Genomic DNA, 24,267 nt, shown 5'->3' with positions numbered 1-24,267 from the left:
ATATCTACTCGACATGTGGTATTTTAATGACGATATCACACGACATGTGGTATTTATTTACCATTATTACGATATCACACGAAGGCAGCACCTTCTTCTTCTGCTCCCACTTCCGTCCTGCTTGAGGGTCCTTGTGTGGTTGTCATGGTAACAAGAGGTTGCCATGGTGACGGAGAGTCTGACATTAAATTGCTGTTTTGTACACACGCACTGCGGTCTGTCTGTTTTTCATCTCACCTGTTTTTTTTTTTTTAATTGATTGCCGCCAGTGACGTCACAGCGCTTCCGGTCTGTGCGGGAAGTCGCCGTCGGAGGGAGACGAATACAATTTGCAGATCAGCAAGCTGGTTTGTTTTGTCAGCATCCTCCTTCCAGTCCCAGCGATGCTGCGCGCGGACCAGGCCGCCCCGGCAGCTCCGTCCGCCGGTTCTCGCGCTCATTAGGCTCGGCCCGGAGCTCGGCCCGCCCGGAGAGGTGCCGCGATGGTGCAGAAGTCTCGCAACGGCGGCGTGTTCCCCGGAGCGCAGGCCGACCAGAAGAAGCTGAAAGTGGGCTTCGTGGGTCTGGAGGCCGGCGGGACGGACTCGAGCAGGGACGGAGCGCTGCTCATTGCAGGTACTCAATTCGACAAAAATAAGAGGGGGGGAGGGAAAAAAAAGCGTTGTCGTGACGTCACGCCGCCGAAAGATGGCAGTGAACAAAGCCGGATTGACTTGAATGTTATTTTTGTACTTTTGCTTATTTATGTTTAACCCATAAATGACATGGATGAAATGAAACTCAAAATAAGAATTATGAAGTTTGTTATCTTTTTTTGTTTGTTTAGGTTTTAAAATGAGTGTTTTAAATTAGGATTTGGGTTTTTAAAATCAGGGTTTGCTTACTAAGAAAACCCCCCACAATGTTGCGCTTTTGTACAATACAGCAATGAAAAATATATACAAATGTATAAATATAATATATATATTGAGGCACATGCTAATGCATGCACATATTGAGTTCCTCCACATATTGACTCACTTCACAAGCATATTACATATCTGACCATTAGCGTGACTTTTCAACATCAGAAGGGCCAAAACATGCCTTGTGAAAATTAAAGTGCACAAAAAAAAAGTAGCCACCAGAGGGTGCTAGAACTACACAAATGTAAATCAACCCGACTTTTTGAACGGATGTGCTGCTTTTAATATCGTGATCATGACGACGACGATAAATTGTGGCAGTTTTAATATCGCGATATCACCATATTATCGTTACATCCCTACTAGCCTTTTGTGCACTGTCACCATTGCCCCATCAGCAGGCAGGAAATGATCCTTTTTGGTGGAAAGCGGCCATTTTGGGCGGCAGCACCTTGAACTGCCGCCGCTTGTTTTTGTTGCGTTGCGGCAGCCGACGAAGGTCCTCGACGTCAGCGCAGCAGCGTGTCTGGCGGCAGGAAAGCTCCTAAGCGGAACGCCCTCTACAGGCGGCTGCAGAACTTCCTCTACAACGTCCTTGAGAGGCCCCGGGGGTGGGCCTTCATATACCACGCCTACGTGTGAGGACACGCACACACACACGCACACTCATACAGTATGGACAGGTTGTCTTCCAGCGTCCGATCAATAAGTTTGTCACACGCGGGCCGGCCGCTGACTTTTTTCCGAAAGCTGAGACGACCGTTGCGCCGCCGCTTCCTGTTTGTGTGTCCGTCCGTCCGTCCGTCTGTCCACCACGGGCGCCGTTTGTCTTCCTTCTCAGGTTCCTGCTGGTCTTGTCCTGCCTGGTCCTGTCCGTCTTCTCGACCATCCGAGAGTACGAGAAGAGCTCCGAGGATGCGCTCTACATCCTGGTGAGACATATGGACCGATTGGTCGCCAGCACGGTTATTATCGTTTGGGAATTTTCATTTTTGGTTTCATTTTGAGATTTTTTGTTTTTTAAATTAGTGAGTTTAGTTAGTTTCAGTATTAGTTTTAGTATTAGTATTAGTTAGGCTCATGTATAAAATTAATTTCCAAAGACTTTATTTTATTATTTATTATTATTTTGTATTTTTTTTAAATTAATTTATTTATTTTATTATTTTTTATTTTATTTATTATTAATATTATGTATTATTATTATGTATTATTATTATGTATTATTATTATTATTACAAATTAATCTACTTATAATCACATTTAAAATCATCCCCAAAGGCTCATGTATAAAATTTATTTCCAAAGACTTAAAATTACATTCTTTTATTATTTATTATTATTTTGTATATTTTTTTTCTTAATTTATTTATTTTATTATTTTTTATTTTATTTATTATTAATATTATGTATTATTATTATGTATTATTATTTTATTATTATTATTATTACAAATTAATCTACTTATAATCACATTTAAAATCATCCCCAAAGGCTCATGTATTAAATTAATTTCCAAAGACTTAAAATTAAATTATTAATTGTTATTTATTTTTATTATTTAATTTATTTTTTGTTGTATTTATTTATTTATTTTATTATTTTTAATATTGTAATTATTTGTATTATTATTATTTATTACACACACATACATATATATATATATATATATATATATATATATATATATATATATATATATATATATATATATATATATATATGCTACTTTTGTTGTTGTTGTTTTTTTTTTTATAATTTTTGTTTTTATTTAATTTCGTTCACAAAATTCTTTTTTGAATTTTCGTTTTTTCGTTTAGTTCTCGTGACCGAAAATAACCTTGGTCGCCAGGCAACGCCAACAACAAACTAGGGACTGGTCGCCCGCGCATGCACAGAAGTACACTGGCCAGACTGGTCGCCAGGCAGTTTCACGGCACATATAGAACAAAGAACGGACTGGTCGCCAGTAGGGGTGTGAATTGCCTCGTACCTGACGATTCGATTCGTATCACGATTCACAGGTCACGATTCGATTCGATACCGATTAATCCCGATATGAATTTATAAGTCCATTGTTGCGATTTTTTTTCATTCAAATTTAGAAAATACTAATCAGTAAGCTTGTAGAGTGTAAGATTTATATGAAAATGTATTATTTATTTATCTGAAATTTCAGTCTTATAGAGGTTGTAATTTGTTTCATGTTTGAACAGCATTGAAATAAAATATTAAGGCTTAATGTTCCGTTCATATAACATTCTTCCATGCTCAAGGTGTGAATCCTTAAAAAAAAAAAAAAAAAAAAAAAAATCGCTTCTGCCGATTATTGAATCGATTCGAGAATCGCGCGATGTAGTATCGCGATATATCGCCGAATCGATTTTTTTTAACACCCCTAGTCGCCAGGCACGGTGACGGTGTTTGTTGTTTGTGTGTGCGTGTTCAGGAGGTGGTGACCATCGTGGTGTTTGGCGTGGAGTACACGGTGCGCATCTGGGCGGCCGGCTGCTGCTGCCGATATCGAGGATGGCGAGGAAGACTCAAGTTTGCCCGCAAGCCGTTTTGCGTCATCGGTCAGCGTTTTGGCCTTTTTTTTTCTTCCATTTGATTTCTTCATGCTCCCGTTTTGGCTGCTTTGTCAGGAACAGCAATCATGTTCTCGGGTCAATTTGACCCAAACTAAATTGAATGATCAAAACGCAACCCACTAAAGATTATGAACCGCTTTCATTGCAATTATTTGAAAGGAACCTTTTTTTAACACGCTTCAACATGATTCTTTAACTTTGAAATGGGTCAGTTTGACCCGTGTTGTGTTTGATGTTCCAAAAGTATTCCAATAAACATTAGTAACCCTTTTAATGGAAACGACGTCAGAGCATTTGAATTGTCTGTCAATAAGACGATTCATACTAAAATGTACCTTTTTTTCCCGCCACTCTTAAAATGGGTCAGTTTGACCCGGAAGGTTTAATATTCCAAAACCAACCCAACAAACATTGTTTGTAGCTTATTATGAATTCTTTTCATTGCACATACGTCAAACTTGACCATTTCTTAGTCTATTGATGGGAAGTTTCATCACAAAAAAAAACATTTGTTGGGTCAAATTGACCCATATATGCTCAGTGCTCTGAAAACATCTTAACTCTTTGCATTGTTTCAACTATGTTGAAATGAACCGTTTTCTTTTTTTTTTGTCTGCTTGTGCGGGTGCTGTTGCTTTTTTTTTTTTTTTTTTTTTTTTAGCTTTCTTTGTTTTTTATTTTGTTACCAAAAGTGTGAATCCATTTTGGGGTTCTGAATTTCCTTTTTTGTTGGCCGCAGACATCATGGTGCTGATCGCGTCCATCTCGGTGCTGGCGGCGGGCACGCAGGGCAACGTGTTCGCCACCTCGGCCATCCGCTCGCTGCGCTTCCTGCAGATTCTGCGCATGATCCGAATGGACCGGCGCGGGGGAACCTGGAAGCTGCTGGGATCGGTCGTCTACGCCCACAGCAAGGTGACCGCGGCGACCGGTCGCCGGCGCCTCGAGACAAACGTCGGGGCAAATCGGAAGAATGGGCGCAGCGGGTGTGTCCAAAACGAGAGCATGGGGGCCCATTTGGGGCTTCGTTTTTTTCCAGTCACGGTAAACAATTGCTCACTATGTAAATAAAGATGACTTGACAAAATCAAGCTAGCAGTAGCAAAGGCAAACATCCTGTAACGCGAAACAGTCGAGGACGTTGCATCCTCACAGTTTTTCTGTACGCAGCAAAACGTTTGGACGCCGCGGCTGCGCTCCGACATTACGCGTGACACAGCCAAGCGGTGTCATCTTATCCCGTGTATCGATTGCGAACATGATGTGACTTATTGATTTCTCGCTGCTCTCTGAGGCGGCAGATTTTTTTGCGCTTCAACGACTTCCTGTGTGTGTGCGCGCGCGCGCGCGTGTGTCCAGGAGCTGATCACCGCCTGGTACATCGGCTTCCTGTGCCTGATCCTGGCCAGCTTCCTGGTTTATCTGGCCGAGAAGGAAGACAACGAGCAGTTTGAGACGTACGCCGACGCCCTCTGGTGGGGACTGGTGAGACTTGTTCCGATCCGGCGACAAACCCCGCCCCCCCCCCCGGTGTCGGGCCGGCGTCTGATTGGCCCTTGCTCGCCCGTGTCCGTCAGATCACGCTGACCACCATCGGCTACGGAGACAAGTTCCCCATCACCTGGAACGGTCGCCTGCTGGCCGCCACCTTCACGCTGATCGGCGTGTCCTTCTTCGCTCTGCCGGCTGTACGTATTTGTGTGCGTCTTTGTTGCATTGTGAGGGTCCGTACACGCGTGTTTTTACCAGGTTTAACTACCATTGTGGGGACGGACTTGAAATTGTGGGGACATTTTGGTGGACCTCTTTTTTTTTTTTTTTTTTTTTTGAGGGTCAAGACTTTGTGCTTTGTGCAGTGCTTCTCAATTATTTTCTGCCATGCCCCCCCCTAGTAAGAAGAAAACATCTCGCGCACCCCCCAGCCCCACGCGACTATAAATAGTATCATTTGTCTATAAAATTGTTCTAAGCACACCTCTGCATAACACTGTATCCGTATTAATGTATAAGAGAATAATAACTTACAATAAAGAATAGCTTTATTAACTGTAACAGAAAAGATTTAAAGTGCATCTGAAATTCAAAAATAAAATTTTTTGACCGACCATGTCAAACCATATGATACGGAAAAATAAAATTACATAAAATCAATAAATAATAATGCATTCAAACTGATCACCAACATTAACTCAGAGCACAATATATAAAAAAAAAAAACTAACCTGCAAAACAAAAATATAAAATAATTAGTGCTGATTTTTTTTTTGTTTTTTTTTTTGCCATGTGCAAAGCGCACATGCTCAGTGCAAACAAAACCTCTACACCACCGAGCACACTCTGCCAATAATGAGAGCGCCACTGCCCCCTAAAGTAGTGGAGGTGCAATTGCACTTTATTCTAGGACAGTACAAAAAAAATTTAAAAAATCAAAATCTAAAAATCTAAAAACATGTTCCCCGAGGTCAAACGCGCCCCCCTTGATGGAGCCCGCCCCACTATTTGAGAAGCGCTGGGGTAGGGTAAGGGATGGGGGTAGGCAATCATTTTTGATGGTTGAGGTTAGGGAAAGGCATCATGTCAATGAGAAGTCCCCACTATGATACAAAGACAAACGTGTGTGTGTCCGTTTCCTCTCTTGCTTGTCAGGGCATCCTGGGTTCTGGTTTTGCTCTCAAGGTCCAAGAGCAGCACAGACAGAAACATTTTGAGAAGCGACGAAACCCAGCCGCTGGACTCATCCAGGTAGCGCAACACCAGATCTGGATCTGGACTGAACTCAAAGGAGGTAAGACTTGACTTGAAGTCATCTGCTATTGTGTGGGCGCGCGCAGGCCGCGTGGAGGGTTTACGCCACCAATCTGAGTCGATCCGACCTGACGTCCACGTGGGACTACTACGAGAGGACTGTGTCCGTCCCCATGTACAGGTCAGTCCGCTGCGTCCGCACAGACATCAGGTCAAATGTTAAGTTTATTTGTGGAGACCCAATAAAAAGGTTTTCATACTGATCTGCAACATCCCCTGATCTCAATCCACAACCATGCGGGGAAAAACATAACCCCCTTCCAGGGTGAGCAGTCTAAAATGGCTGCCAGGTAACATTGATGAGAATCGGCACAAGAGTCCATGAAGAGACGCAGATAGAAGTGGTTTTTCGTCAGGGCCTGATGAATGCTCCACATCAAGGCCTCCAAGAGGAGGAAGTGGTCCACCTCAGTCAGATCTCATCCCGCTCACTCAGTAGTACACAATCCAGACATCAGGAGGTTCACATTGGATCATCGGCACCAGGCAGGAGAGAGCGGGGTGGGCAAGGGAAGTGGCAGGGTCACAAAATCTACATGTCACAGAGCAAGAGGCAATTAGCAAACGAGTACGAATGTTTAACGATGTGCAAAAAATGTCAAGATAAGTCTGACGTTGAGATTTCAACATTTGGACAGACGTCATCAGGTCAAGACAAACATGAGGTGTGACATTTGTGGTGTCTTTCCAGGTTAATTCCGCCCCTCAACCAGTTGGACCTGCTGAGGAATCTCAAAAACAAGTCCGGACTCTCGTTCAGGTCTCAACTCTTTGATTGAGTCGACAACTCTTGCTTGGGATTCATGTTGACCTTTTCTTACTTGAATGCTTTTTATAAACCGAATTCATTTGCACCTTTCTCGTGTCTCTGCAGGAAGGACGTCCAACCGGAACCTTCTCCCAGGTCAGAGTCCACGTTTTGACTCTTAAAAGTGTGAGAGTGAATCTCAATGAAACCCGTATTTACAAAAGAAACCCAATTGTGCACACAAACAAATAATGGTCTACAGTGGTGCCCAAGTCGGGTATTCAAGAGTCCCTATCCAGCCTGTCTCCCTCCTTCAACACATCTGAATCCAATGATTTAGCTCATCAGCAAGCTTTGCAGAAGCCTTCTAATGATCCTGATCATGAATCAGGTGTGTTGGTGGAGAGAAACATGGAAAACAGTTTGGATGGGGGCTCTCAAGGACCCAACTTGGGCACCCCTGGTCTACATGAAGCGGATGCAAGTGGGCAAAATTGCCGCATTTCTACTTTCCCTGAAGTCGGTCACAGTCTTGAGTCCTGCATTCTTTCAAATGTTGGGAGGAAGTTGGGTCTCCACCAATTTTGTTCCCGTTTGCGCCGCAATCTTAGAAGGTCACGCGCTGCTGGAGTCAATTTGGGATCCGGGTAAATCCGGCCTTTTGACGTTGTCCTGTCCAAACAGTCAGAAGGTGAGCCTAAAGGAGAGAGTCTTCTCATCTCCACGCAGTTCCGGAACCAAAGGAAAAGGTTCCCCTCAGCATGGTGAGTCTTGTCCAGATAGTCCACCTTTCCTCACGGGCACATGCCGATGTCTTCCAACCACTTCCTATCTCTAGCGGTCCCGGTGGTCGGTCCAGGCGTGCCTCCCGGAGTTCCCGGGGTCCCCGGGGGCGTTCAGGCCCTGCGCCGCTCCCCCAGCATAGATCCCAGTCTCGAGGACAGTCCCAGCAAGGTTCCTAAGAGCTGGAGCTTCGGCGAGCGCAGCAGAACCAGACAGGCCTTCAGGATCCGAGGAGCCGCATCCCGCCAGAACTCTGAAGGTAGGAAGTCCTCGGCTCGTCTGGTCCCGTGTCCAGTCATGTGTCCACTGTCCAATCGTGTGTCCAGTCCCATTTTGAAAGGACATCATGCATGATGAAGACCATACACTAAAGTCCCGCCACAGTGATGCATTTGAACGTCAGAAACGATGTCACTCTTTTGTTGGATTTTGATTCCAATGATGTCCCACAGACGGGTTCGTGCACAAAGTAAGTCCCTTTTTCCTTGATAAAATCACAAAGGCGGCTAGGAGGCCATGCAGGAAAGGAGGCAGGCAAGGAAGTGATGAGGGAAAAGACCGGAAAGGAGCAGAGGAGCTTTGACCGCTCAGCTCTCGTCATCTTCTGCTTCGTACGGATTGGAATCGTGTCGCGGTTCACGTAGCTCGCATTCATGCAGCCGGCCGGTCGGCATGGAATCAATTTCATCCGGATGGACAGAGGCAGGGAGGGATGAAGTGATGGATGGTTTGTTGGATAAACTGTTGGACGTGGATGGCTGAACGTTGGGACGGACGGACAGGTTCATGAATGTTTGAGTGATGGACGATGGATGGACAGAGGAACGGACAGATTGGATGGATGGCCAGACGGATGGAAGTTTGGCTGCAGATGGATGTTTGGGTCCATGGACAGACGGATGGTAGCAGAGGCTGAACAGCGTTTGGAGTGTTTTTCGTGGTCCGCGGTTAAAGTGCACAACTACTTTGAGTTTTAGGCCGGGTACACACGTAAAGACAATCGATTTTTGCCCCATTCCCAACCAAGATTGACCAAAGACAGACTGTGATCCTCTGGTCTGTTGTTTGTTCAGAATGGTTTTGTCCCCATAATGAGGTTTTAAATTCCTACATTCAGGTGTGGGCGCTAACCTTGCCAGCAAGCTGAATTCCGGCGGTATTTGTGAGTTGACAAACTCTTGTAGTGCTCCCGCTGATTTGTTTGTAGCCGACCTTTTGTAGGTCGGACCAATCAGGCGTTGTTTAGGACAGGATGCAACGCCGAAACGCGGAACAAACAAACCTAACGAGACGAATGGACGTTGCAATTAATTCTGTTCTCGCAAAATTACTCACCGTTTCCTTGCTGAATATTGAACAGCGAGAGGCGATTCGTGCATTTTGACCTGGTAAAGATGTTCATGCTGAAACCCCCCCAAAGACGAGACGGAAGGCAACATCTTTATCCAGCTCAAAATAAACGTGCAAAGATGCCGCATCGTCCAATCAGCTGAAAGTAAAAATCTTTATGTGTGTACCAGCTGTTAACTAGCGAGTTCATTTTGACCAACGAGACTTGCTAGCTCGGCGACCTCGCAAGGACTTCCTCTACGGTGCTAAGCTACGCTACGCTAACAAGTTCCATCGCGTGAGGACCGCGGCTTTCAATGTGGTCCTCTTCGGCTGTTTCTTCTTCTTTGCTGACTCTGAAGCGTGGTGTGTTCTTCTCGTGTAGTGCTCATAGAGATGCAGGACGAAGAGTTCAGACAGAAGAGCTCGCCAGGTTAGCGCACGCATAGCACCAATCACACGTGGCCGCCATCTTACGCCGCCGCTGTTAACGCCGCCGTGTCGTTGGCCGTTGCAGATGCGAGCCTGCCGGGGGAAGACATGGCCGACGACAACAAGAGCTGCCACTGTGAGTTTGTCCCGCAGGATTTGACGCCCGGCATCAAGGTCACCATCCGGGCCATCTGGTACGGAGATTCCGGAACGGTCGCCGCAGACGCCATTTTGTCGACTTCACTCATCGCTTTGCTCGCCGTTTCGTTGCCTTTTGATTCACATTTTGGTTCACATTTTGGTTTTATTTGCTCACCCCAGGACCAACGTCACCATCAGCTGTTGGGTAAGAGACGGACTGACACCAATTAGCTTCCATGTTCTCCTGTCCTGTGTTCTGTTCCGTTCCGTCTCACTCCACTGTCTGTAGAGTTTTTTTGTTGTTGTTATTATTGGTGGTGTTTTGGCTCCTTCACCCCCCAGATGTCACTGACAGATTCTTTCTTTGACAATCAGCCAGCATCAAAGAAGACCCAACTTCAAACACACCCGCACACTTATCCAAGTGACTCCACAACTCCTTGTGACTAGACTCCACCTGTCCGTCGAAGACATTAATCTATTCTAGAATCTCATGATCCAGTCCATCTCAGACATGAATCGCGTCTAGAATTGTAGTATGTTGTCCATTTGGGACATGAATTTAGTCGAGGATCTTGTGTCCATAGAAGACACAAATCTAGCTTAGTATCTTATGATCCACTCCGCTGTAGTCTGAAAGGCCAGCCCCTACTTGATGTCAGTCAGGAGAAGGTGTTGACTTCCTACTTTGTGTCTCCCAGCATCATGCGCTTCATGGTGTCCAAGAGGAAGTTCAAAGAGAGTCTTCGTCCCTATGATGTCATGGACGTGATTGAACAGTATTCAGCAGGACACTTGGACATGCTGGCACGCATCAAGAACCTTCAGTGCAGGTACACCGTCTGCCCTCAACTTTGTCCAGATTGAAGTTAGTTATAAGAATGCAGCGGTTCTTTTGTCTTCCTGGTTTTTAGGGTGGACCAGATAGTTGGCCGAGGAACACCAATTGCAGACAAGGACCGACCCAAAGCTGCAGGGGACGAACTGCCCGAGGACCCCAGCATGATGGGACGCTTGGGGAAGGTGGAGAAGCAGGTGAACAATCACGACAGGCAACCAGTACGCTTGGCGGGACTTTTGTCTGGTGATGGATGTTGGTGATTTGCCCTCTTCTGGTCTGCGTCCTTCAGGTCCTCTCTATGGAGAGAAAGCTGGACTTCCTAGTGAATATCTACATCCAGCGAATGGGAATCCCACAGACAGAGACGGACGCCTACTTTGGATCCAAGGAACCAGACCCGGCACCACCTTACCACAGTCCAGTGGACCAGCTGGAGAAGAGCCAGTCCATTCACAAGATCCCTCAGTTAGTATTTGATCCTGGTCATGTCCATCTTAAGGCAGTGGTGTCCAAACTTGGTCCTCGAGGGCCGGAGTCCTGCAGGATGTTTTGGATGTTTCTCTTCTCCAACACACCTGAAGCTCATCAGCAAGCTCTGCATAAGCCTGATAAAGATCCTGTTGATTAGAACAGGTGTATTGTGCAGGGAAACATCCAAAACCTGTAGAACTCCGGTACTTGAGGGCCGAGTTTGGCCACTACTGATCTAAGGCATGATTAGAGTCTAGAGGCTTATGGTCCAGTCCATCTAAGACATGAATCTAGGTTAGAACATTTTGATCAAGTCAAAGACAATGTCTGTCTTAGGAACCCTTCCATCTAAGACATAAATGTAGTCTAAAATATTCTGATCCAGCCCAAGCACTTGCCATTGTTGTTGTTTCAGAGTGTTTCCAGGCGACAGTGTGGACAAGAGTCATTTTGGGACCAAGATGGTCAGGTCCAGCAGTTCGACTGGCCCCCGGAACCACAACGCCGCCACCTGCCCCCCTTCCACTTCCTGGCAGCCAATCAGTTCCCAACTCCATCAGCAGGCCCCACCTCCCCCACAGCGTAGTCACGGGAACACTCCGAGTCCAGCGGGGGACGGGTCACTGGTTCGACTACCACCGCCGCCAGCCGGAGAGCGGCACGGCGGGAACCGGGCCAACCGCCACAGTACCGGCGAGAGAGGCGGGGCTGAGAAGGCTGAGAGGGGGGGTGAGGAAGGAGGAGGGGCAGGGGGGGAAGACGAAGCGAAGCCCGACAGCGAGCGCTCCCTGTCCATCCTGTCTGTGGACCACGACGAACTGGAGCACTCTTTCAGCGGGTTCTCCATCTCGCAGTCCCGCGAAAACCTGGACTTCCTCAACAACGGTTTCTACGCAAACGCCGAACTGGCGTCCAACCTAGGGGGAGCGGCGGGGGCCTCTTGCTGCGCCACCATCAGACCCTACATTGCGGAGGCTGAGTCGGACTCGGACTCGGAGCTCTGTGCACCTTCGCCGCACTCGAACCGTGCCTGGACCGGAACCAAGTAAGAGTCCAGAGGTTAAGCAGGTAGAACCAGCAGAACTCTCAAATAAATACGTCAATAAGTAATAATAATAGAAATGTGGAAAAAAAAAAAAAAACACCAGCTGGAATGGAGAGTGAAGCATCATGGTTAAGATCCAAGCTCCCAGCTGTTATGACCACTGCAACGCTGAAGACACGGCCTCACCTGATTGGTTCACTGCAGGTAGACGCTTGCTCCTGATTGGTCCACTCAAACCTTGGGAGGACACGCCCTCACATGACTGGTTCACTGCAGGGATGCAACCAATCCTGGTCTGTTCATTGCAGCTCATCTGATTGGTTCACTGCGACAATGAGAGGACCCGTTTCCGACCGACTGGGTCACCGTCGAGGCGCTCGCAGCCAATTGGTTCATACTCAACGCCAGCTTGTTTCCGTACACACACTTCGTATGTATCCAAGTGATCGAACAGTAACGTATTGATTGATTTAGGAAAAAGGTAGCAGACCTCGCCTGAAGGTGGCGCCAGTCACGCCTGTGCCGGAAAACAAACTTTTTGAATAATTCTCATGAAGAACAATGCGACAGAAAACATGTCAATGGTCTTCAAATGCCGTCAAAGTGCAGCCAAACAAATGTTTGAGCTAGTGAAGGTCGCTAAGTGGTGGACGCCAACACTAGCGGCACTAACAATTGTTTTACTCAAACCTTGCTAGAACCCTAATTGCGAAAACCCACTTGTTCTCAAGGTTATACTCATAGTAAAATTGATAAAAGTTATTTACACTATTATGCTAAGTGAGCATGGCTTGCTGTGCTGTACTAGAGAGCAGCGCTAATGCTAACGCTAAGGAGTTGCGCATACAGCATTAATCCAACCTTGTGTAATATAAATTATCGACGAGTACTATGCGTGAAATGGAGAGAAATGTTCCCAAATGTTATTGTTCCGAAAGACTTAACGTCTTCATGTGGAGGAAACGGTTAGCTCGTGAGCTAACTACCGCTAGTGCCGCGGCGCCACACAACGGTCGACCGTAAAGCTCATCCGGAAAAATGCTCACTTGATGCGCAGTGACTTGCCGACGACATCCAGACAAGTCAGAAGCGACTTTCGCTGCTCACTCACTCACACGTGTGTTGTTGTTTTTTTTCTTCTACAAATTAATGGACTCTCTTTCATGTACTCATGAGTGTTGCTAACAAAAAGTTTCTTTGCTCGTCTTGTGCTATTATTGATCATGAACAGCAACAATACTCATAAAAGTGCTGTCTGAATAAATAATGAATGTACCTTGTTGGAGGTCATCATTGGAAAACGCTGCCACACACTAACCTGGGGCTGTAGTCCAGTCCACCTTTATCGAAGTCCAAGTTAAGTTTGAGACACACAGGTGCGAGGCCCAAGTCCAAATCCAGATGAACAGTCCAAGTTTGCTTGTTGAAAACTTTATTTAAGCCACGTTAACACATTACAAGATCATCTCCTCCACAAAACTGGCACATTTTTGCCGATTTTTTTTTTAAGCTCGAGTGTTTGTAAACAACGCCGGAAACGACGCTGATGTGTGAAACCCGGAAGTCGGAAGTCCGTGGCATGTACCCCATTGTAAATCATTCAAATACCCCGTTAAACGGCTTTATTGTTGTGGGCACGAAGGTATGCCTACCCCAAAAAGCGTTATGGGTTTCAAGTAGCCCACACATGCTGTAAATTGACCACCAAGTATTTATTTGATACATATCTAATTCTGTGGACTACATCAAAGTAAACACACTACGACCTGCATCACTGAAAAGCATCATACATCAATATAAGACATAATCAAGTCAACAAAAGGATTTGAGTGAAATAAATAATTGATTAAATGCAAGGTCAATAATACGTGATTATAGGAGCTGAGTAATGAATATGTAAAGCGACGATTAGTATCAAGTCAGTATTGATTGGTCGAGCGTGAGGCGGATAATTTAACGTCAATAATTGATGACATAGCATCTTGGCGGGATCGAGGGAGGAAAAAAAAAAAAAAAAAGCTCGGCGGGCTCGAGGAAGTCTGGCGCCCAGACAAGTGCAAACATCATATTGCACTGCATTTTAAATATACAGTACATTCATTGTGGTATATTGAGTGGATGTGTTGAATACATGTTATTGTAATACTAGGTTCCCCAGTAGAGGGCGAACTCGCTTTATGTTACCCCCAATGTTACCATGTTTGACTAACGCGAACAAGAGAACAAAACTACCGCGGCAAGTTTTTTTTTTTTGTCCTATTACGAGAATGTTTGGGGGATTAGAAAAGTTGTCTTTCAAAGCACTTATAATGACAGAATTGGCCATTTTCACCTCTAAAATCGTGGTCCGATTCTCAATCATAAAAATGATGATTTGAGTGAAAAGCCAATTTTGTTTTAAGGTCACCTGACCTCACCACCGTGCGAAAGGGCCTCGTTTTAAAGGGCCTGGTAAACTCCGCCCACGTTTGAACTTCAACTTCCTGGTTGAGAAGCGCGCGTTGCCCGCTGTTCTACTTCGTAGCTTCAACGGTGAGTGTGTTTTTGTTTGTTTTTGCTACATGGTCGAGCCCATATTCTGGGATTTCATAGACTTGTGGGCCCCACTTGTCCTTGTGGGAGCCAAACTGAAGCTAAACTACTAGGCCGATATCGACACTGACTTGGTTTTGATATTTGGATCGACCCGCCCACCTCTAATTTTCATTGGACGTAAACGTGAATCCATCTGCTGTCATGGAGGACGACGGGAATGTGAGAAGATTTGCTGTTGAGGAAATCGTCATCATCGTCATCATCATCAACATCATCAATAGTTGTCAAATCATTGACGAGCTTCTGATTGATTGTTGTGACAATGCAGCCGTTTGGTTTAATTTGTCAGTTATCCTTTGAATAGATTCTTTAGAAACTAATACAGGAAGTTGTCGAATTAAGACGCAATCGACCGAAGGCGTTTCGACTTTACAACGGTTACGCCCGTCCGCCATTTTGGCTCCCCGTCCGCTATTTAGCCTTTAAGCTAGTGCTAGCGCTTGTGGGAGTATCTTTGGCTTTTTCACCCTTTTTTTTTTTTTCCCCCCACATCAGCTCTGCTCGCTTCTTTTCCATCCACCTCTAAGCACTAATGCTAAGTACAGCATCTTGTTTTCTTTCATGCATTTTAGTTGACTTATTTTAATGTAAATATTGACTTCAATGGGGAAATTGGACTTCGCTACATCACTAGCGTAGGAACGGAACTCGAGGACTCCCTGTATTGACAATTCAAATCTCCAGCAAACACGATTGATTTGATAGATTGAAGGTGGCCAAATAAGCTCCTCCTCCTCATTATCATCATCATCATGGTCGTCATCATGATGGGAATCCGTGTGCCGGTCCTCGGATGGCAGTGTGACCTTTTCGGGGCCTTTTCCTCAGAGGATTGTCAAAGGCGAACGAACGGGAATTCTCGGAGGACCGTCGACTGGATGACTTGATGAATCCGCAGAGGACAAATGAAGGTCAAGGAACTCATTAGTGGAGAACAAGCAGAACAACAACAACAACAACAAACAAACGTTGACATGACTTTCAACTTGACATTTTGCTAATGAACGTTTTGTTTGCGAAGGATCCGTTTTGCTGCCAAAACATCACAACATCACAATTTGGTGCAGTTGATATTTTTCCAAATGATTGGCCAATCTCAACAGGTGAAAATGGTCCATTTGGTTTCTTGAAAGGTGTCAACTTTTTGGAGAGTTTACGCCCGACGCCACTATGTGATGTCATTTTTTTTTTGTACTTCGATAAACTTCATGTTTTATGATGTGTACGGACACTAAGCCCAACACCAACCAGAATGCGAAAAAACCTGAAATCGCCTGGAACAACTAAAACGAACAAAAATACTAAAATTCAAAAAACAATTTTGTGAAAGAAATAAAAAATGAAAATGCTTTTTAAAAAAACGAAAACTAACAAACTGGTATTAACTCATTAGCTCCCAACAACGTATAAATACGTCATATTTTAAATGTTTTGTGTCCCAAAGACGTATTTATACATTTTTTGTTGTTTTTTATGCCAGAGCATAGAGAAGGCTTTGATGCAGTCTCTCTACTGCAGAAAATGGTTGAGTGGCAGCGGAGTATAAGAGATCAACCAGGCCATGTTAAAACAAGCTGATTTCCCCACAGTTTTTAACAGATTTGTGAAAAAAGATGAAACTTAGCTATGTTCTATTGCTAATTGCTGCACGGCGGAAACAGATAGGAATATACTTTTTTTTTTTTTTTTTTTTCCCTGATAAAAGAAGAGACTAATCTCTCTTTTGGTATGTTCCATATTTTTATAGCAATTGAACATAATATTTCGCGGGCCTTGAAAATCAGTCAAAATCCAGGAAAACACTTCAGTGAAAATGGTTGGGAGTGAATGAGTTAAATATTAAAATCATAAAAGGCTTGAAACATTTCCGTTGATTTGTAATGAATCCAGAATGTGTGGCATTTTTGCTTATTTAAATTGCATGACAGAAAATAATGGACTTCATCACAATATTCACATTTTCTGAGACAGTCCTGTATTTAGCAATTCTGCATATTCATGTACGCGTTTGTGTATGTATGAGGTGTGTGCGTGTGCGTGCGTGGGTGCAGGACGATCCGGTTGAGGGCATAAAAGGTGGCCGGAGGGCGGCCGTGGGGTCAGAGCCAGGTGCGCCCCGCTGATGCAGGTAAGCATCAACTTCATTTTTCCTCTTTTTAACTCCACGAATCAGAAATTGATCGTTTTGTGACATTTTGATTTGAAGGCGGTGTGCGAGAAAACAAAGAAATATATTTCAGATACATTACATATAATATAACATCAATCTAATGGCTATAATGTTCCATCAATAATGTTAATATGACCGCTAACTCATGCTAGCTAACTTGCTAGCTCATAGCATGGATACATATTCGCCACTGTAATTGTGTGTCAACTTGTTTTTCATCCAAAAGATGAAAACATTTCATGTGAAATAGTTTTAGATCCGAAAAGGTTCAATAAATCTGATGACAGAAAAAATATGCACGGATAAAATGATTGTCCTGACTAAAACTAGACTGAAATGTTGACAGCTTTTGTTGACTAAAACTACACGAATAAAATGACGTTTTCTTGGATTAAAAAAAAAAGACTAAAATGCTCAATTTATAGTCTGATTAAAAAAAAAAAAAAAAAAAAAAAATTGAGTAAATTAAAAATGTATTATAAATAAGAAATATATTAATATAAATAAATAAATATATAATAAAGAATTTATTATAAATTATATTTAAAAATTTTAATTAAACTGGACTCAAACTAGACTAAAACATTGACAGTTTTTGTTGACTAAAACTAGACAAATACAATTAAATTTTTCTTGGACTAAAATAAAGACTAAAATGCTCCATTTATAGTCTGATAAAAAAAAAACAAAAAAAAAACTGGACTAAATAAATTAAAATTAAAAAAATAAAGTATTAGAAATAATTATAAATATATGAATATCAATAAATATATTATAAAGAATTTATTATACATTATTTTTAAAAATTAAAATTAAACTAGACTCAAACTAGACTAAAACATTGACAGCTTTTGTTGACTAAAACTAGACGAATTAAATAAAAATTTTCTTGGACTGTTGCCGGGCACCAGCAAAAATCCGCATGGAATAAAAAAAAAAAAAAACACGGGCACATTTATATTTGCTTTTTGTCTAACTATGTGTATGTAAATATTGCATGTGTTTATGAGCACGTGTGTTCAAATATTTTCTTCATGTTACCCACCAACAAATCCACAAATGATTAAACTATAACTACGCTAACGTGTATTTCTCCTAAGTTTGAGTTTGTTCTCGCAAATCTGCCACTTTTCCATTTTTTTTTTCTCAGAATATTGTCCCCGCCTTCTAAAAAAAAAATATATATATTTATACGTGGCCCTAATCCGCCATCGTTAGAAAACTGTACAATTATCGGATGAGATTTTCTCGCCGAATGAAAAGAACAAGTTCACGTTGCAAAAACAGGAATTAGATGCGACTGGATTTATTTATTTATTTTTGACATGTATCCGTCATGATCTGAAAGGTCGGATTTTCAAACTTGTCGATTGTCGTGACGGCGTACAGCGCGAGGGCGGACTCGCGACATGAGCGCGCCATCGTCCAACGGGAGCTTCCAATTCACCCCGGACTCGCTCAGCAAAGCGGTGGTGAAGAATCTGGTGGTGCTCGCCATCGGCCTGTCAATCAACTACATCAACGTGGGCCTCATGTACACCTTCTGTAAGCACCAGGTAGGGAAACGACGGCACTCGACAGTCCACGTCTTCGGCGACATCGTCTCGTCAACACCTGAGGGGAGGTTGGACCAGAAAAAAAAACAGGGAGGTTTCCTATTCTTTTTTTTTTTTTGTGCCATGTGAAGGGCACAAAGTACCCCAAGTGCCTTATTTTGGGGCACTTTGCCATTTGGGGCACGCAAAGTACCGAGTGACCCCAAACCCCCTAATGTGCCCCGAAAGGTATTAGCTCCTCCCCAACCCCTCCCCGAGCAGCAATGGCTGCGGGGGCCCTTCTGGCATTTCGGGGTACTCACCGCCGAAGGGGTCCCGGGGCACGATCCCGGAAGGGGTCCGCTTCCGGGCATTTGAAGGCACTCAACCCTGAAGTGTGCCCAGGACGGGGTCCCACCCTCTGCTGGGTGGGGAGTTCGGGGACTTTTCGAAATTTGACGTGTGGTTTTCCCCAAAACTCCCGTCCGGATCAGTACCGGGACCGTCCGAAATGTACGAACTTTTGACGTTTTTTGGGATCGGGTGCCCCAAAACGCCCGGCTCCAATCTCAGTAGGAAAAAGGTTGGCGGAGTGATTGCAGAATGCTAATAGCATCCATGTTACTTCTTGGTAGAACCATCAAGCAGGAATTTCCAAATATGGGCAAGCTTGCATTGTATGGGCACAATAAAACGAGTGCAGTGTGAAAAGGCGTAAAAAGTTGTACATGCTGAAGAAGATGGCGAGTGGAAATAGTCAAATAGATACTTCTTGTTTAGAATCTTATCATCACGCTGAGATGAATTTGTGCGGAGTGAGGGAATCCAGCAGGTCCAGATCAGAAAGTCAAAACCCTGAGACAGTTTGGCTTTCGCCACAAAAGGCGGGTGGAGATGAGTTGCTTGAACTGCCAGTTGAAAAGAAACTAAAGCCAATCTGTGGCCGGGTTTCGACTTCCTGGACCTGCTGGACTCACCAATCCTGGCCGCAAATGCGTGCAGTTTTTGACCTGAACAGGTTGGAAGCAGACTTGATTTTCCATGACCGTTTCAACTTTGTGTTCAGATCTTCTACTTGAACCCCCGCTACATCCTGTTCTTCCACCTGGTAGTGAACGACATGATCCAGATGAGCGTGAGCATCATCCTGTTCGTGGCCAGCTACACCCTGTCCGTCCTCAGAGTGTCGGTGTGCGCCCCCTTCGTCCTGCTGGCCGTCATCACCGCCGAGAACACGCCCCTCAACCTGGCCTGCATGGCGGCCGAGTGCTACGTGGCCGTGTGCCTGCCGCTTCGCCACTCCCGCATCTGCACCGTCCGGAGGACGCTGGTCCTCATCGCCTTGATCTGGACCACCAGCCTGGTCTCCACCTTCCCGGACCTCTTGGTCACGCTGGCCACGCAGCCTCCGGAGTTCTTCTCCTCCAGAATCTTCTGCCTCCGAGAGAGAGCCTTCCCCAGTCCGATGCTGGCCCAGAAGCGAGACATGACCTACATCGTGTACCTGGTCCTGCTGTGGTGGGTCATCTTCTTCCTGTACTTCAAGATTCTGTTCACGGCCAAAACGGCCAGCAAGGACGCCAAGAAGGCTCGGAGGACCATCGTCCTGCACGGCTTCCAGGTTCTGCTGTGCATGGCCATGTACGCCGAGGCTCCGGTCAAGATGGCCGTGCTGCGCTGGTTCCCCAAGCACTACATTGACTCCCTGTTCGCCTGCTACATCGTGGTGCAGGTCCTTCCCCGCGCCATCAGCCCCATCATATACGGCGTGCGAGACAAGTGCTTCCGCAAGTACCTCAAACATTTCCTCCGTTGCAAGAGCGGCCCTCGGTGACTTGCGCCTCTGAAAGCATTTGTCTTAAATTGTCTTTAAATCCCACAAAGGTTCTGGCTGACAATTGTGTAAACTACAAGTAAAACTTTTGCAGTACTCAACCTAACTTGAACGAATAGTATAATGGTTAGTGTGCAAGTCCCCGGTTCGAGACTCGCTCATTTTTTCCCCCCCCCTCCTTCTTTCCTCTCCTCCCTTCCTCCTCCACGATTTCTTGCATCGTTCTGTTTGAAATGTTTATTGAAGAAATGATGGCTTGCATTCAGAGGCGCGTTCAAGCGCAGATCTCCAACAACAGACTGCAGTCTGCTCGCTGGGGGCGTGGCCATCACTCGGTGAGAGGCGATGTTTACTTCTAAACTAACCAGCAAAACACCTAATATTTCATAAAATATTACATCGCCATGGTGTCAAAGGTAACATTTCATCATAGAAGGGCTTAATATATGAGTTCACATTATTGGTCAGCGTTTGCTGAGAAGGAGAAACATCGAAAAGGAGGCGAGCGGCGGTAATACGCCCTTCCTCTAGGGGCGCTGTCGCGTATTTCTAACCTGTGAACTTAGAAGAAGAAGAAGAAGAAAACAAGGAAGCAAATCATCGCCTGCCATCACTGACGCGCTCGTCTGCTCTTTTTTTGCTCCCTGAAGGTCCAACAAGGTGAGTTCGACCGGGCGCAATTGTTGACGCTCGAGTGGCCTCTCGCAAACGTTTCACGCGTTCCCACGTCGACAAAGTCACTGCGGGTGAACAATTTGCTGCATTTGCGCTGCTTGTCACGTTGTGGCGAGCCTTCCCTGTGCCTGCTTGCCTGCTTGCCTGCTTGCTGGTTAGCTGCCCGTCCCGTCGTGGTCGCTTGCTCGCCGGCGAGATCGACTTCTTTACAAAAAGTCAAGTTGCTCAAATAGTGACTCGAGTGTCTGTCTCTAAATAAGCAATTGCCGTAATGTAGCAATTAAGTGCTATTCAAAGGATTTGTAACGTTTATTTGTTAGCGGAAGTGTTCCTGGTGACGGCGGCGTGGGATTGGTTATTTGTAGTGATGTCATCGATTTAGATGTTAAATCAAAGTTCCTAGCAGCTTGGTTGGTTGTTCAATAAAGAAGAAAATCAATTTAAAAAATCAAGTTCCTAGCAGGTTACTGTGCACTCTTTAGTTTTTCTACTTTAATTTTATTGCTCAATAACATTAATGGATTGTATTCAACAATTGATTTCAGGATATTTATATAAACAGATGCAATGCAAATCCTTTTTATCTTTGAATGTTAAATTGTGTTTGACTCCTTGTTAATAATTCAAATAAATAAACTTCCTAATGGGTTATTGATCTGTCTAGTCTGCTCACGACCAGGTTGAAGGTATTGGTCAGTCTAACGCACAAGTGGCGAGATCCGGTCCTCGAGGGCCGCAGTCCTGCAGGTTTTGGATGTTTCGAATACACGACGAATCTTTAATTCCCTGCGCAATATTGCGGCACCTTCGTTAATAGGTTCGTTGTCAAAATGACACACCATGTTGGTGACTAAAGTGGACTTTACTCTACAGACTACAAGCGTATTTACGCAAAAAGTCGACTGAATGAAGGAAGATATGAATTTTCGTGTTTGTCTGAAAGGAGGCGGGGACAGGGGAAAACTCGAGGTTCATTGTGACAAACCTGCTACCGACCAGGTTAGGTTGATGGACCATGTTGCTACGGTAACTGACCGAGAGCTTAAATGACCTCTTTTTTTTTTTATGAAACAGGCTAGAGTTCCCTCTTATCCTCTTCTTTCAGTTACTTCCCTTTCTGAAACCAGTTTCCCACTTTCTCACTAAACCTGTCATTACTGTTAATAGTATTATAATATCGTGAGCATTAAGATGCAAGAACCAGTGAAAGTTCCCACCCGGAACTTTACAAAGTTATTGGTGGTTGTTGAGTCCGTTTGGTCTGACCTATTTTTATTTGATTTTTTTTTCTCTCTTTGTCTCCAGGTGATCGAGATGTCGCTGCCCAAGCCGGTGATGCGAGGTCTGCTAGCAAGGCGCCTGCGCTTTCATCTGCCCATCGCCTTCGGTTTTTCCTTCCTGGTGGCCGCCATCTTCAAGGTGACACAAAACATGCGAGCGCTGGCGGGTTATTGGTCGGTCTAACACTTAACCGCTTTCACTTATTGGTCATTCTCATACTCTTGCAAACTAGTGTAAGTAATTGGATGGATCTATTACAATAACTGGCTGCTTCAAGTTAGTGGTCGGTCTAATACGCTTGCTAACGGGTTTCGGTCTCGGTTGGTCGGAAATTGTCACCGTAACACATTTTTCCCGCTGAAATATTTTCCCACAAATGAATTCTCGACTGCTCGGGCACCCAAATCTCTTTTTTTTTTTTTTTTTTTTTTTCTCCAGTAATTGAGTTTTGTCAAGTTTTTAAAAATACAGATAGACTGAGATGATTTTGCCTTTTACAATCCAAGCTGACACCTTGAGTTGAAATCAGGGTTATTATAGATTTGAATTTTTTCATTTTAGTTAGTTTTTATTTATTTATTTATTTATTTATTTATTTATTTATTTATTTATTTTAAATTAATTTTCAGAGTGGTTTTGTTGGTTCTTATTAGTTTATTTAATAGAAGTTTAGTTTTAGTTATTTTCAGTATTAGTTTTTTTTCTTTTTTTTCTTTTGTTCTATTTTATTTATTTATTTTAAATTAATGTGTACTACTTGCGACCGATATTTAAAAACCACTAATGGAAGCGATGTCATCTGAAGGTGCTTTTCTATTGGGCGCTGCTAAATGACATCACTTCTGTGTGACACATTTTCAAATGTCCTTATTCCGGTTAATATCAAAATAAATCTTTATTAAATTCAATCTCCATTAAATTAATTACCAAAGATGAAAACGAAGGACATTTTTGCTATAATTATAGTTTGTTTTAGTTAGTTTTGTAAATATAAAATGTAGTTTGTTCGTTTTCGTTTTTTTTAATTAAAAAGCATTTTTGTTTTTATTTGATTTCGTTCACAAAATTGTTTTTTGAATTTTAGTTTTACCTTTTCCATTAGTTTTACTTAACTAAAATAACCTTGGTTGAAATACATCGCTCTTTTTTTGTTTTGTTTTATATTTTGTTTTGGAGAAAATAGCTGTTCCTCTTCATTTATACTCACTTTCCCTTTTTTTAAAATGTAATTTGTATATAAACTGATCAAATTTGTGTGTGCGTGCGTGCAGTACACAGTGATGGAGCCGCGCAAGAAAGCCTACGCCGACTTCTACAAGCAGCACGACCCCATGGTGGAGTTCATCGCCATGCGGGAGGCGGGAGTCTTCCAGAGCGTGCGGCCCAAAGGGCATAATAATGTATAAAAAGCGAGTCGGCCCGCGCGACACAAAAAGCAACGCTTGCTAACTCACTTAGCGGCAAATGTTTGCTTTTCCTCCTTGTTTTCTGCTATGACGATGTTTCTCTCCTCAGTTCCATCAAATAAATGTATATTGAGTCAACACAGGCTTTGTTTTTTTATTTATTTCATTTTTTTTGTATTACTGTGGAAGTCAGGCCATTTTATTCATATCACCCTTTCACAAAGAGACTCAGCGTGCTTCGCTTATAATGAAGTTATAAATGTGTAAAATACATTTTGCAGTTTTTTTGTTGTTTTTTTTTTTAGTAATGAAGTATACAGTATAACTGCCATACAAGGAAACAAAACAAGTTCAATATAACAGCACTGTGGGACATGTATGCGTTTTTAGTTTATAATAACGATATAACAGTGAACTGAAATGTCTGTTTGTATATATTGTTGTTGGTTATTTGTTGTCTTATTGGCAAGATTTAAAATTGACATTTGCCAATACAGTAAGAAAAAAAACGCACACGCGTCACGTGGCACAACAACCAGCGATGCTTTTGACGTCATTATTTCGGCCCCTCCCCTAAATGAAGCAAGCTTTGCGGAAACGTCCCCTTCATGACGCGTCATTAGTTTCAAAGCCTCCGCATGTCTTTTATCATATTATAACGTGATGATTTTTTTTTTTAA

The 24,267-nt window shown here is 43.8% G+C and overlaps 2 protein-coding genes across 5 annotated transcripts; both read left to right on the top strand.

Annotated features, from left to right (window-relative positions):
- The first annotated feature begins 133 nt into the window (after nt 1–133).
- kcnq2b (potassium voltage-gated channel, KQT-like subfamily, member 2b) lies at nt 134–13,367 on the top strand. Its single transcript, XM_077530124.1, has 19 exons — nt 134–615; nt 1,396–1,543; nt 1,747–1,837; nt 3,355–3,481; nt 4,236–4,411; nt 4,856–4,981; nt 5,074–5,184; nt 6,143–6,238; nt 6,328–6,422; nt 6,993–7,061; nt 7,176–7,205; nt 7,734–7,813; nt 7,888–8,091; nt 9,547–9,594; nt 9,679–9,787; nt 10,436–10,567; nt 10,649–10,769; nt 10,865–11,040; nt 11,462–13,367. The coding sequence occupies exons 1-19, from the start codon at nt 483–485 to the stop codon at nt 12,093–12,095; spliced, it is 2,706 nt and encodes a 901-aa protein (XP_077386250.1). The 5' UTR covers nt 134–482; the 3' UTR covers nt 12,096–13,367.
- Nucleotides 13,368–14,321: 954 nt separating this feature from the next.
- Nucleotides 14,322–23,725, top strand: cox6c (cytochrome c oxidase subunit 6C). 4 transcript variants are annotated; one of them, XM_077530496.1, is made up of 4 exons: nt 14,322–14,623; nt 16,710–16,814; nt 18,246–18,412; nt 19,458–20,883. In XM_077530496.1, exons 3-4 carry the CDS (start codon nt 18,266–18,268, stop codon nt 20,223–20,225), a joined length of 915 nt encoding a protein of 304 aa, XP_077386622.1. In that variant the 5' UTR covers nt 14,322–14,623; nt 16,710–16,814; nt 18,246–18,265; the 3' UTR covers nt 20,226–20,883. The 4 variants fall into 4 exon arrangements, with proteins under 4 accessions (XP_077386622.1, XP_077386623.1, XP_077386624.1 ...); XM_077530497.1 differs by having other exon boundaries at nt 18,205–18,412; XM_077530498.1 differs by lacking the exons at nt 18,246–18,412; nt 19,458–20,883 and adding exons at nt 22,206–22,319; nt 23,453–23,725 and having other exon boundaries at nt 14,505–14,623.
- The last annotated feature ends 542 nt before the right edge of the window (nt 23,726–24,267 follow it).

The sequence above is a fragment of the Festucalex cinctus genome, chromosome 8, assembly GCF_051991245.1.
Source record: "Festucalex cinctus isolate MCC-2025b chromosome 8, RoL_Fcin_1.0, whole genome shotgun sequence".
NCBI lineage: Eukaryota > Metazoa > Chordata > Actinopteri > Syngnathiformes > Syngnathidae > Festucalex > Festucalex cinctus.
The sequence above is the reverse complement of the archived record's forward strand: the minus strand, read 5'-3'. Positions and strand labels throughout refer to the sequence as shown.